The sequence below is a fragment of the Drosophila simulans genome, chromosome 3L (assembly GCF_016746395.2).
Source record: "Drosophila simulans strain w501 chromosome 3L, Prin_Dsim_3.1, whole genome shotgun sequence".
NCBI lineage: Eukaryota > Metazoa > Arthropoda > Insecta > Diptera > Drosophilidae > Drosophila > Drosophila simulans.
The window spans coordinates 21,855,163-21,867,392 of record NC_052522.2 but is presented as its reverse complement, the minus strand read 5'-3'; the positions used below and the strand labels follow the sequence as shown (position 1 = coordinate 21,867,392).

The 12,230-nt window shown below is 42.6% G+C and overlaps 1 protein-coding gene across 1 annotated transcript in view; it reads right to left on the bottom strand.

Annotated features, from left to right (window-relative positions):
• Positions 1-2,671: 2,671 nt before the first annotated feature.
• LOC6739100 (MOXD1 homolog 2) overlaps positions 2,672-12,230 on the bottom strand; it is a 113,601-nt gene continuing 104,042 nt past the window's right edge. The window contains exons 10-11 of the mRNA XM_016171927.3: positions 11,220-11,388; positions 2,672-8,145 (exon numbers count right to left, since the gene is read on the bottom strand). Of these exons, the coding sequence (XP_016032941.2) occupies positions 7,834-8,145; positions 11,220-11,388 (481 nt within the window). The 3' untranslated portion in view covers positions 2,672-7,833. The remainder of the gene's footprint in view (positions 8,146-11,219; positions 11,389-12,230) is intronic.

Genomic DNA, 12,230 nt, shown 5'->3' with positions numbered 1-12,230 from the left:
TGGGTGGAATGGGTGGATGCTGATGATGAGAGTGCTGAAATTGGCTTTCGTCTATTAGAAATGCACAGTTCGGCATTATTTGGCATATAAACTGTGGAAATATGCTAAAATTTCGGCTGGCAAATGCCCAGGTATCCAGGTATCCAGGTAATAGGGTGTGTCGTGGCTACTGGCTACCATAAAAAGGGTTAATGGCTATAGAAATGCGAGACTTGTCAGCAGGAATTGCTGGGGAAATTATTGAAATTCTTTTAGGTGTTGTTTCCTGGTCCGTCCTGTTGGTATTGCCACTCGAATCGAATGTGACAGCATTTTACATTTTATTTCTATTTCTGCTGCATAATTTCCACCCTTTCCGTCCCTTTCCACCCCCTGCTAAGTGTTGGCTTACAAATGTGGCACGCTTTTAGGCTCGCATTATGCCAAGTGTTTGAGTGAGTTTCAAGTGTTGGGTTCGAATTTCCCAATACCCATTTGAACGTACACCCTCCCACCAACGAGCTACCAACTTATGTGGCTGCAAAGTTGCCGTGCCAACTTCATCAAGGGATCGAAAAGTGTTAGGCAAATGAGATTTGATAGTTTGCGGGGTGTTGACGAGGTAGCTGGCGGTGATCCGGTTGGGAGAAATTGGATTGCGAGGATATTGATGGGTGTGATTGAAGGTGTTTCAGCTGAATCGCTTTTAAAGTCCTCTAATTTAATGCTCGCCACAACGCATTCGATTGGCCTGAGCTCATTAAGTATACGCACTGCTGGCAATTTGCCAAGCCGACACATAACTCTTATTCTCTCTGCCCAGTGGGATTTCGATGTTTTGTTCACATAATTCCATTGAAAGCCATTTTATGCAATCGAATATTGTTTTCGTAAAAAATTAAAGCATTGCTTAATGATCATAAAAAGTTGGGGATAAAATGGCAAACGATTGCAGATTATATATCGCAAATAATGACACGCCCGTCCAACGCCGACACCCTGAGCTTAAATCCCTGGCACATTAAACGCTTTTTAATTCGATTTTGTGCGATTTTTATCCTGCCGTTGTTTGTTTGCGTCTTTGAGGCTATTTTATCATTTGTCGGCGTCCCCGCGGCCGAATCGGAAAATCATTGTCCTGCCATTGAAAATAATTTAATATGCAAATTATTATAAATGCGCATCACTTTGCAGAGTAATTTTAATAACTGCAACTGCCCGGCCAAAGCAAAACCAGCAAAAAGGACTTAAACTGATTTCACACAGGGCCAAAACCAACCGCAATCGATGAATCGCCGCGGCTGGAAAGGCGTGCTGAATGAATAAATAAATAAACAAACTCGCTCACTACTCGAAATTTGAGCTGTTTATATCGGGGCACAAACACACACTTTTTATGCACTTTGGCGATAATTGTTTAAATACTCTCAGGGCTTGGTCAGAAAGTTGACAAACTCTCCGTCGCACTGGCTCACTGCCGTTTTTCCTCTTTGTTTGTTGACACAGTTTAAGTGGCCATGGCAAATGTGCAAATGCGTGTTTTAAATGGTTAATTAATAGAAATGGTTTATGAGCTGAAAAGCGATTTTGCCTTCGGCAGCCTGGCCAAATGATGGAGTGCAACAAGCTCTGATAGGCAAATTGATAAGCTTTATATATGTATAGCTAAAGGATATCCGCCATAAGAGCCTGAAGAGCGCAATCTGATTTCCCGATTGATTACCCTTAAAATTCGAATAAATATTATAATTTACCTTTTTTATATGTTTGCCAACTAATGAACAAGGTTTTGTATTACATGGTATTTAATATTTTTATTTATTGGTTTTTTTATGTGTACACTGCAGTGTACAGTGCACTGTTCACACCCACTTTTTTGGGGACTTCGACAAGCCCAACAAGAATAGCTATCTGATTAATGAGGAAGAGTCCTTTAAAGATCCGAAGATCACGAAGTATCTTACAATATACATTAAAGAACTTTCCAAAATTACAAAGATGAAGTAAATGGTTAGCTCATAGCCCCATTTCCGTGCTACATCCTCCTAGAGCCACTTCGAATTTCGCACTGGTTAAATGTGGGACAATTTTTCACCCGACTTTATTTCAATATTATTTTTCCTGGCTGATTTCGCCTTTCGAGAACCATTGCTTTCGCGTTTTGGCCGGGTTCTGCCGGGTGTTTGCCCAGTGCCACGCCCAGCGGCGTGGTAGGCACAACTGCAGAACCCCCATTGGTGGCCTCTCCCGGCAATGTGTTTGCGCTTTAATTGAATATAAATGTAAATTAATGATGCAAAAATAATTTTTGCTTCGAGGCTTACCTCGCTTTTACCCGTTTTTCCGTTCGGCTTGTTTATATTAAAGTACGCGCGTACGTGTGCGAAGTCGCCGAGCTGCTGTTTTTGTTGTTGCAGTTTATAAACATTTTCATTTGGCAACGTTTTCAGCCTTTACAGGCAGTTATGTAATTAATTTGCATTTAACTAAATTTGCATAAATAAATACATAGGAATTTAAGAGGGTATAATCTACCTATGCACTGAAATATTTGTACGAGTACCCGAACTTTTGTAGGCGCTACGAAAACACAATTTCAATTAAAAAGTGGTTGCCAAAAATTAAACTATTTTTTTTAAATCCATTCAAGTTGAACTTTTCCCAAGACGGTCAGCTGAGACAATGAAACACGTTTAATTTCTATATATATATATGTATATATATATTTAATATATATTTTATTTTATTGTTTGTTTTGCTTTTACTTTTTCGGTTTTCATCATTTGTTGTTATAGTAAAAGTTGCTTAGCTTGCGGTTTAGTATATTACAAAATTATTTTAGTGATAACTTAAAAACATTCATAGAGAGTAGTGGTTGTAGTAGTCGGAACTTAGCTCTCAATCAAACAATGTAGTTCACAATAGATACTCGTAAATGATGTTCGTCCGACGTCCTTTTGTTCTCCTCACTCTGCTTCCGGTTCTCAATAATCATTATCATTTAGTTCGGTATCAAAAATGTCTGGTTTCTAACTGTGTCGGTGTGTGGCTGTTCGTGAGTGTTGATTTGGCTGTGAGAGTAGAGGCAACCGCTTGCTTTTAACCTTTGACAGATTGAGGTAAGGTCGAGCTCAGCTTGAGGTCATTCGAACTGAAAGTGTGCGGGCCAGTTGGCGGCGACTGAAGAGCGCTTAAGGAAAGCCCGTTAGGGGATTTAGTGATTTACTGGTATTTAGGAGGTACTAACTTTGGTTTTTCGCTGTCCTCGTACTCAAGTGTCAAGTACAGTTGCCTCCGTTCTCGCAGAGCTCGATTCTGATGTCTATTGCTTATGATCAAGTGTTGTTATCCTTTTAACGGGCTGTATTTAAAGTTCCTTTCAGGGGATTGATCTATATGTTTGTTCGGGGGACAGCTTTGGGTTACTGGGTGGTTGGGCTTAGCTATATTTATCCGTACGTTACGATATATTAATGTTGGTATGCATATGTTTATGTATCTATGTGGGCCTGTTTGTATGTATTTCGTTTCATGCAGGGCTTATACACAAATACTGATGATGTTTCTAAGATGCCGGCTATGTTAGTTCTCTTTGATTGATGTATGGTATGTATGCTTCTTCGATCATTTCCTTTTAGCTCCTGTGTCCTCGTATTCAATATGCAACTTTTCTACTATGGCTAACGACAATGCAACTACAATTTTTGGGGGTTTTCTAACGACACATTTAAATATTTTTGCAAACTGCTCTACTTTAAAATAGTTTTTGTTTTACGCTTTAATCATATGCAATTTCTGCCTTTTTCATATCTCTTTTAATCGCCCCGTTCCTGTTCCCATTTGCTTTCCCTTCTTCAATTCCGACCAGTAATAGATCGATTCACTTCCATTTCCGTTTCCGCCAATAGGCTGCCCAAAAAAGTATGCTACACGTTTCTTCCGTCGATCGTCAACTATGCCTTACTGTTATCGTTTGCCTAGAGTTAGAGTATTTGTTTAGCCTACCTCTCGATCTTCCTATTGATAGCTATGCGTTTGCTCATTATTGCTTTTACTTTTACGTTATTTCTCATATATATCTATTAAGATTAGTTTTCCTGGGATCTCCCGCTGCACATGCCATCTTGGCTTAGGGCTTCTTTTGCTATGAAAAAATCAAGGTACACACTAAAAATAGTTAGGTTTTGTTTATCGCTTTAGGTAGGTTGTGTTTTGTTTTCGTTTCCCGTCTTTCCTCATTTTCACATTCATTCGCTTCTTCGCCTTCCCGCTTCCGCAAAATAAAAACTTTCAATAGAGGGCCTAAGAACATATACACTTGATACTACTAACATGCTATATTGTTTTCTCAGTGTGAGGGTGTGTTTCCGTGTTTCTTACTTAGCCATCTTGACAGCCTCCAAACTGCATCCTAGTGAATCGGGCTATTCTTTTCCTTTTTCTCGAGATGCCTTTGAGCAGATGAACAAAAGGTGTCTTTGAGGCGCCGGCAGAATGGGGAAACAAGTTAAACGAGCTAATTGGGTCAGTTTTAAAAACTTATTAGTTTCCTGAATGGAGTGCCCCGCTTCACCTTTTTCTGCGCCAACAAAGGACCATAGTCAGAGTGGGTCAAAGCGGAGTGGAAAAATGTTAAATGCTTATAGGCGGCTAGATGACAGAGCCAAGTGGCCGTGCCGGACAAAGCATTGAGCCACCAGAGCCTGAGAATGGCCGAAACCGGGCAGAAGAGATGGACTCTAAAGCTGCGCTTCGGGTTTCGAGTATTCTGCTCCTATCGTCCCAGGGCCATTCGGTCAAGAAGCCCGATTCATTGGATTAATCTTCGTGAATCTCGGTCAGGATGATGCAGCCCCTAATCAGCTTGTGTCCCCGAGACACCTTTCCCCGACCCCTGGTCTCCATTTCCGGCTATCTTTTGCTTTGCCAATGCGCTTCTCCGGTGTATTTGTGTTCCTGTGTATTTAGCTTTATTTGGATTATTTTATTTTAGCTTTCGTCTGGTTCCCCTTTATTACGTTTTGTATAAGTAGTTTTTGAAACTATTTTCCGACTTTTTTATCGTTTCTATCGCAAGTACATTTTCCAAAACCGTTTTTGTTGTTTGCATTTCATTAAATTATATGAATACATTTCCCTCCGTTTTTGTGTGTGACTGAGTGTGTTGTGTGTCTGTCTGTTTGCCAGTTGGCCAAACTAATTTTCAATTGGCGAGCCAAAGAAGGAATGTTTTCGTTTTAGTTTCCTTCCGCTGCCTTTGTAATTGTGCGCCTTGTTTTTGCCCAGTTTCCTCCTCTGCTTTTTCCGGGCAAGAAGTTTAATTAATGTGCCAAACAAAGGTAAAAAGAGGCAACGGAAAAAGTGGCCAGGTTGCTATGACAAAGGACACAGCGGGCGAATCGAATGCCAAAACTATGAGAACGATGTCGGTTGCTCATCGCTCCTAATTAGACCTAGTTGGGGCTGCCGGCACGGCTGAAGGCGCCGGCGTTTAACTGGAAGGCATGGGACTCGGGATGAGAAGAGGGTCCATTAAAAAGTTACCCGACAAGTGGGAAAACCTCAAAAACAGGATGGCCCATATACTATATAAAGGCCGCGTTTCTGGCTGCAGCAAAGTTTTACTTTTTCCGCTAACTGGGATGTCAGTGTGTGTGTGCGTGTGCGTGTGTGTGTCTGTGTGAGGCAAACTTTTAATAGTTAAGCGCAAAAAAGTGTTTCCTCTTTGCCGCTTGTTGTTTAAATGTTATTTTGATTGTTTCAACTTTGCATTTGCTTTCTGTTTACGCCAACTTGCCACTAATCTTAGTTACATCAGTTATCCTAAAATATATATGATTTGTATATATAGCGTGCGACTGTTCGCGATCGCTTCAAGGGGGCTTATCATCATCTTTTCTTTTGGTATAAAAATGTTCTTCTTTTTATCGCTTTATGCTTTGCTTTATTTGCTTTTTTATTTCGTTTCCTTCTGTTTTGTATAAAATACTCACATTCACATTTACAACTACGAACCACGTAACTACTTATAGATGTATGGTATTGTATATATAGACTTTATAGTTATAGTTATCGTATGTGTATATATAAATGTACTTTATATTTATGTCGTATGTATATGGTATATTTTTACTACTTCGAGCAGATCTTGGCGGCGCCGTGGAACACTTCTAAGTGTCCCCTAACTGTCTATCCGCATCCGTATGTAATTAAAGGTAGAACCTATAGGGACATCCAATACTACGCCTAGAACTGCTAGAGCCGATCGAGCTAATCGAGCTGATCGAGTTGATCGAGAGCCTTACCTAATCACACACCCTGTATAATGCTTCTCTCCACCTTTCCATTTATCCAATTAGTTTCCCGTCCTCCGTCCGCTAGAGTACTATATATTTACAACTTAGGTCTAGAAAGTTATAGCCTATCGTGCTAAACGTAGAGTTATAGTAGAACGACAGCGAGTAAGAAAGAGAGGAGGCAACACTTTGAGTGTTCTGAATATTTATGCTTCTTTTCCTTAATTTCGTTTTGTAGTTGAAAGAGCAGGTAGATTTGCATTAGGTAACTGAATGAAACTTAGCAAAAAGCGCGAGTGTAGTGTCATTTGAATAGGTTAACGAAAGGAATAAGATACATGCAAATTGCAGTCAGATTGAATGGATAGTTGTGAGTTGACAGCGTTCCCAAAAACGAATAATCAGGTGTCAAAATATATCGGTTCATTTGCGTCCTTACTGCAACTTGCCTTTAAATCAGCCTAAATTACTAAATTTAATTGTGTGAGTTAGCTCTCGCTTTCCGTTAATTAATTTCCCTTCTTAGTCTTTTGCAAAACAGAGTAAATTCATCCAAGTCTTTTCTAAAGTTACGTTTAACTAAATCCTTTCTGTCTCTCTCGATTTGCTTCTCTTAAATGGACGTATAAAGTTCATGCATGCTTGTGTCTTTGTTTGTGTGTGTGTTTTGCTTGAGTGATGTATCTATGATTCCGCTCGAACTTAGTTCCACCTAGTAGCTCGGACTAAACTTAACCGGGGGAGGGATGAAGGGCCTGATGCACGCTCCTCTACTTGCCACTTGATGCCTTTCCCTTCTACGATTGTTTCTTGCAATGCCCAACAAAACCCATCAGACGCTCAAGCTTTACATAAGTCAGACCCTATATGTATACATAGATATCTAAATATAGGTGTATGGTTTATATCTGTTATGGTTGAAGGAATGACTGCTATATATGTAGCCACGGTGTATATCTATAATATCTGTATCTTTTACAATTTCGCATTTTGTATATTTTATAACGACAACAACAACTAATTATTGCTTTTCGGTTTTTCTCGACATGGTATTCCTTATTTTTTAGTTTTTTTCATATTTTTCATTTTCTTGATTTAGTTTTTGCTTTTGACATTTGTTTTTATTTTGTTTTCAGCTTAGACTACTTAAAAAAATCATTAATAATTTACTAAAACTCTAGAACAAAATCAACAAAACTGTGGAGGGAGGAGCTTAAATAAATGGGCGTCAGGGACTAGCAGGTGTACGGGGTTGGGGGTCTGGAAAAGCTGTTATACGCTAGCTTATTATGAATATTTCATGTTTTCCTCTTTTCCGCATTTTCATTCTGCTTCTATTTGTATCTGTATATGTATCTGTATCTGTAGTAGGATTAAGAGATGTCATTTGTAGTTAGAGAGAGAGCTGTAGTTGAGTTGCGTTTGCTATTTCAGTACCCTATTTTCGCTTTTCACTGATTTTCATCTGCACTTCAGCTGTATGGTTAGTTTAGTGTATTGAGACGGTGGTGCCTGTGGTGCTGCTGCTTCGTCTGCCGCCGAATCCCTTTCAATCCCCTCACGTCCTGAGCATCAGCAGAAGCCACCAGGACGAGGCGCCCAGCCAGAGCAGGCAGCTGATGAAGTGGCGCCCGCTTCCGCGGCTCAAGCTGTGGACGTCGGTCGCCGAGCTGCGACTGCTCCGCGCCGCTCCCTCGATGATGTTGTTGTTGTCCAGCTCGTGGAGCACCGGGAGCTCGCTGAGGTCGGACGCGGGCGGCGGGGCGGTGCGCTCGGTGGGCGGGGCCAGGGGCCGCTTGGGTTTGCACCGCCGGTGCTTCTTGTACGTCTTGGTCACATTTATGCTGTAGCCCTCGAGGAACTCGGAGCCCTGTGGGGCGATAAAGAGAAGGAAATGGCAAACATTAGCGGCTGTGGCTCTAGATCTGTATATAATAAATTACGACATTAATTACATTTTTCTCCTTTTCCAACGCTTTTTCGGCTGATGTCCTTCCGAGACGGAGGAGCCAGCGAGGAAATTGAAAATCTTATTTATGCCGTTGACAGTGCAACAAAAAAGGTAAAGGACCCACACCAAGGACAACTGACATAGGGATACTCTCTTTCGACCAACATGGAATTAATTGGGGCCAAATTTAGGTTGTACCGCCATTGATTTCAGCCCAAAGAAATTCTACTTAAATTACTCGTATTTGTATTTCAAGCTAACAAAACTAAAATAAGGAATTCTCAAATCCATGTTTACCTTATTTGCAATTTATCCGTGTTATTATAATAACTTAACGTTTTATTATAATAACTTTTGAAAGAGTGAATACTAACATTCCAAGAGCCAAATAATATTATCAAAAATCCTAATCAAAGCAAAAACATTTTCGAAACAGAGATTCAAAGGAGACAGGGTAAACAGCACACAAGTTTAAGTAGAACCCCGGGACAATTGCAGAACAATGAAGCTCTGGAGCAGGTTCCACACCCACTTCCCCCGATTCCCACGCCCACGCGGTGTTTACTCCTGGAGTCCCCAGTGAATTCACTGCGAAATTTTGTGTTTTAATTACGCTGAATAAATTTGTGTTTATAAATAGGTGGTTGCGGGGAGATCCTGGGACTTGCGCTGCGGTCAAATATTTTATGCCCAGTCGAAAATCTAAATCTAGCGAATGTCTGCATTTGTATGAGGGGCGGACATCGGTGGCCGGTGGCCGGTGGTCGGTGGGCGTGGCTGACTTCATAACGAGTGTTTACTAATAATATTATGCAAATCGGACGACGGCCACGACGACGACGATGGCAGAGCTCGTTGTTGGTTGTTGAATTTTTGAAAAGGCATTTTGTGAATCGTTTTGGGGACGCTCAAAAGAGGACCGAATAGAAGCAGAGAGGGATTGGGATTCCATGGGAGCAGCCAAATGCTTGACAGACACATCCACATCCAAGTCCACCTGCAGGTGTGGAGGTGTGGGTTTGCGAAGCGTTCGCCTTGTTGCCACCACCGACAGACATTTTAATTTTAATTGAAAAGGAATGTGTGTTTGTTTGTTTCCATGGCCATTCAGGTTGAACAGCATAAAATGTGCAATTTTGTGTTATGCATAAATTTGAGGCTTTAATAGCTCGCTCTGGTCTCAATTCCTGGCTGCCCCAAAGCTAGGCCATAGCTTTTCCCGTGTCTGTGTGCAGAGATTGACATGCTAATTAGGTTGGCCTGCTTTGGCTTTGGCCTTTTTTGTGGGCTCCGCTTTGCCGGCTTTGAAAGCCAAAGCTGCCCAAAAAAGTGCGCTACCATATTTAATGTTATGCTAATTAACTCGACCCAAAAAGAGGACTTTGTATTAAGGAGTAGGTGCAAAAGTCTTGATTGCGCTGTGTGCGGAGCAAGCAGCTCCGCTCATAACGCGATATCAATCATTCAACTTTAAGGGCATTTCCCAGTTGGTTAAGCTTCCGGAATTTATCGGGCTGAATCCCCTTGCTCACTGAGCCCCATCAGCTCGAAATCTTTTTGTGAGCGGGAACTAGGCCTTCCGATTCACCGAACCCTGGGGATCTGGGAGCTTTGTGAAAACTAATCACAGACTTCTTTTGCTCCTTTGTCACCTTTTTGCCGCTGTATATTTTCCGCTACATTTAACTGCCGTTCACCTCTTGCCCGAGCACACACACTACTGGTTTTTTTTTTGCTTGCTTCTCTGCTAATTTGGGCGCTTGGAGGGCTTTTACAAATTCGATGGGCCTGTCCGTCAAGTGGGAGGTCAGTGGAGATGCCTCCGGCTGAGTTCTTCAATGAATTATTGACTAAAGGACAGCGGCAAAAAATGGCGGTGCCCTAGCTGAACCGAGCTGAAACGGCCAACAATATTTAACGCAATAGCACGGAAAATCGATGGCAATTCAAGCGTTGATAATTTTGCTCCAGAGCCTCAGTCGGAGTCGGAGCCGGAGGCGAAAACACAAAGTGGACGCCTGGCCAAGGCGGTGGCATAAAAATGGCAACAATTCCCAACTTAAGCAATTTCCCACAATTTCCACAGTGCAAAGTATTAAAGGCCGAGCCAGCAAAGCGGAGAAAGAGAATGCGAGAGAATCATGCTCATATGGGAGCATTCAGTCAGTTGGTCTAAACCATTTTGGACGTGAATTAGGGCCAGCTGGTTGGGAGTCGTCCGCCGGCTTGGTCCTGTTCCGGCTCGCCTCACTGTGTGACCCATTAGAATGATCGTTGTCGAAGTCGTACGTGTGTTGGCCTGATATATGTGACTTGGTCTACGAAAAGGGAGGCCCACCATCCAGTGCCACTTCCACCATGCACTATCCACTCCATACTCCATACTACATACTCAATACTACATACTCTAGACTGCCGTAAAGTGGCGCCTAACAAACTCGAACGAACGCTGCCCATGGCCGCAATGCAATTGATTGCACTTTATAACGTGCGGTTTCCGGTAGACATTACCCGCATTTTGCCCCAACCGGTGGACGTGGGGATGTGGGAACGTGGGGCCGTGGGTTGGCCCTAATGTCTTTTCTGCTTTAACTCTCCTGCTGTACCACGCCGCTCACCCCGCCCAATGAATAAATGAGCACTTGTCTGGGTCCTGCTGCTGTGGGTGTGTTGGTGTGGGAGTGGGTGGAGCCATCAAATGGCAGCAAGAAAAATTATCCCAGATATTGTCTAGCAATTTAGCTGATTAAGCTGATGGATGTAAAGCAGCAGGACGAGCGAAATGCTCCCTGCGATTAGGGCGAATGGCGAAGTAAGAAGGACGAGATTGAGATGCCCAGATAGATAAAAAGGGTTAATGCGATTTCAACTGTGACAAAGCGGACGGGGACAATCCCCATCTTGGCAGTCGTTGGTAGAAAAGTAGAGCACTCCATCTCCGGACCATCGCCGATATCATCGGGCATAAATCGAAAAGTCTGGCTTTAACTTACCGGCACCACATGATTCTTGGCCCCCCAGCAAATGGGCTTGAAGCTGCCCTTGCGTGTGGCCTCCTGGAATTCGCCAAATTGATTCTCCCAGTCGTAGGATATCAGACGTGCCTCCAGTGTCATTCCGGCCAATTCGGGCGGCGATGATATAAGCACGGGGTTCGAGTCGCTGCAAGATAAGACATAAGATATAAGATACAGAGCGTTAGAGGGCGAGGACGCTAAATAACATTATTAACTTTATTATTATTGTCAACTTTGATTAGGACTTAAAATTTATTACACTCGCAGAGCGAAGTGAGTGCCGCACCACGAAAAGGCGCTTTGCCAGCAGATTTTCAACTTTTACCCCAGAATCAAGAGGGTGCGATGCGATGGGGCGCGTGGGTGGGGCAAGCCTGATCCCCGGCTGGTGGATTCCCTGCGCTCGGTAAGTCCTGGCAGATTTACGCTCGAATTTTCGTCAGCGAGGCGCGCGCCCAACAAAAACTTGAGCTAATTAATCTTTTAGATTTTCATTTGTGACGCGTCAAATACGTTGTTACAATTTCGGTCTGCCAAAGCGAAATAAAAACCGCACACGACGCAGGGCGCAGGGCGTATGGCGCTCGAGGGTAAGAAAAACCTAACAAATGGGCCAAAAGTGTAAAACCTCAGCGCCAGGCAATCAGTGGCGTAGTTCGGGGTTGCAGAACGGAAAACCCCGACCGGAAGAGTCGAGGGAGATGACTAATGGATTGGCTCATGGAAGTCATTTCTGTGGCTCTGTTTGTTTGCTGATTATTCAATTGTGTCAATCCCGCTGCTCGGGGCCTTTCTCCTATAACAAATATGTATAATTTGGCTTTTTAATTTGATTTCTGTTTTTACTTAGGCATGTCCATTTATCACTTTCCAAAGACTGCAAGGCAAAAGGCTTTTTCAGAGTCCGACTCGCACCGATTTATTGTCATTAGTTGACGTCAGATTGCTGAGATTTGCAAAAGCGAGACCCTCGCAAAGTTCAAAAAC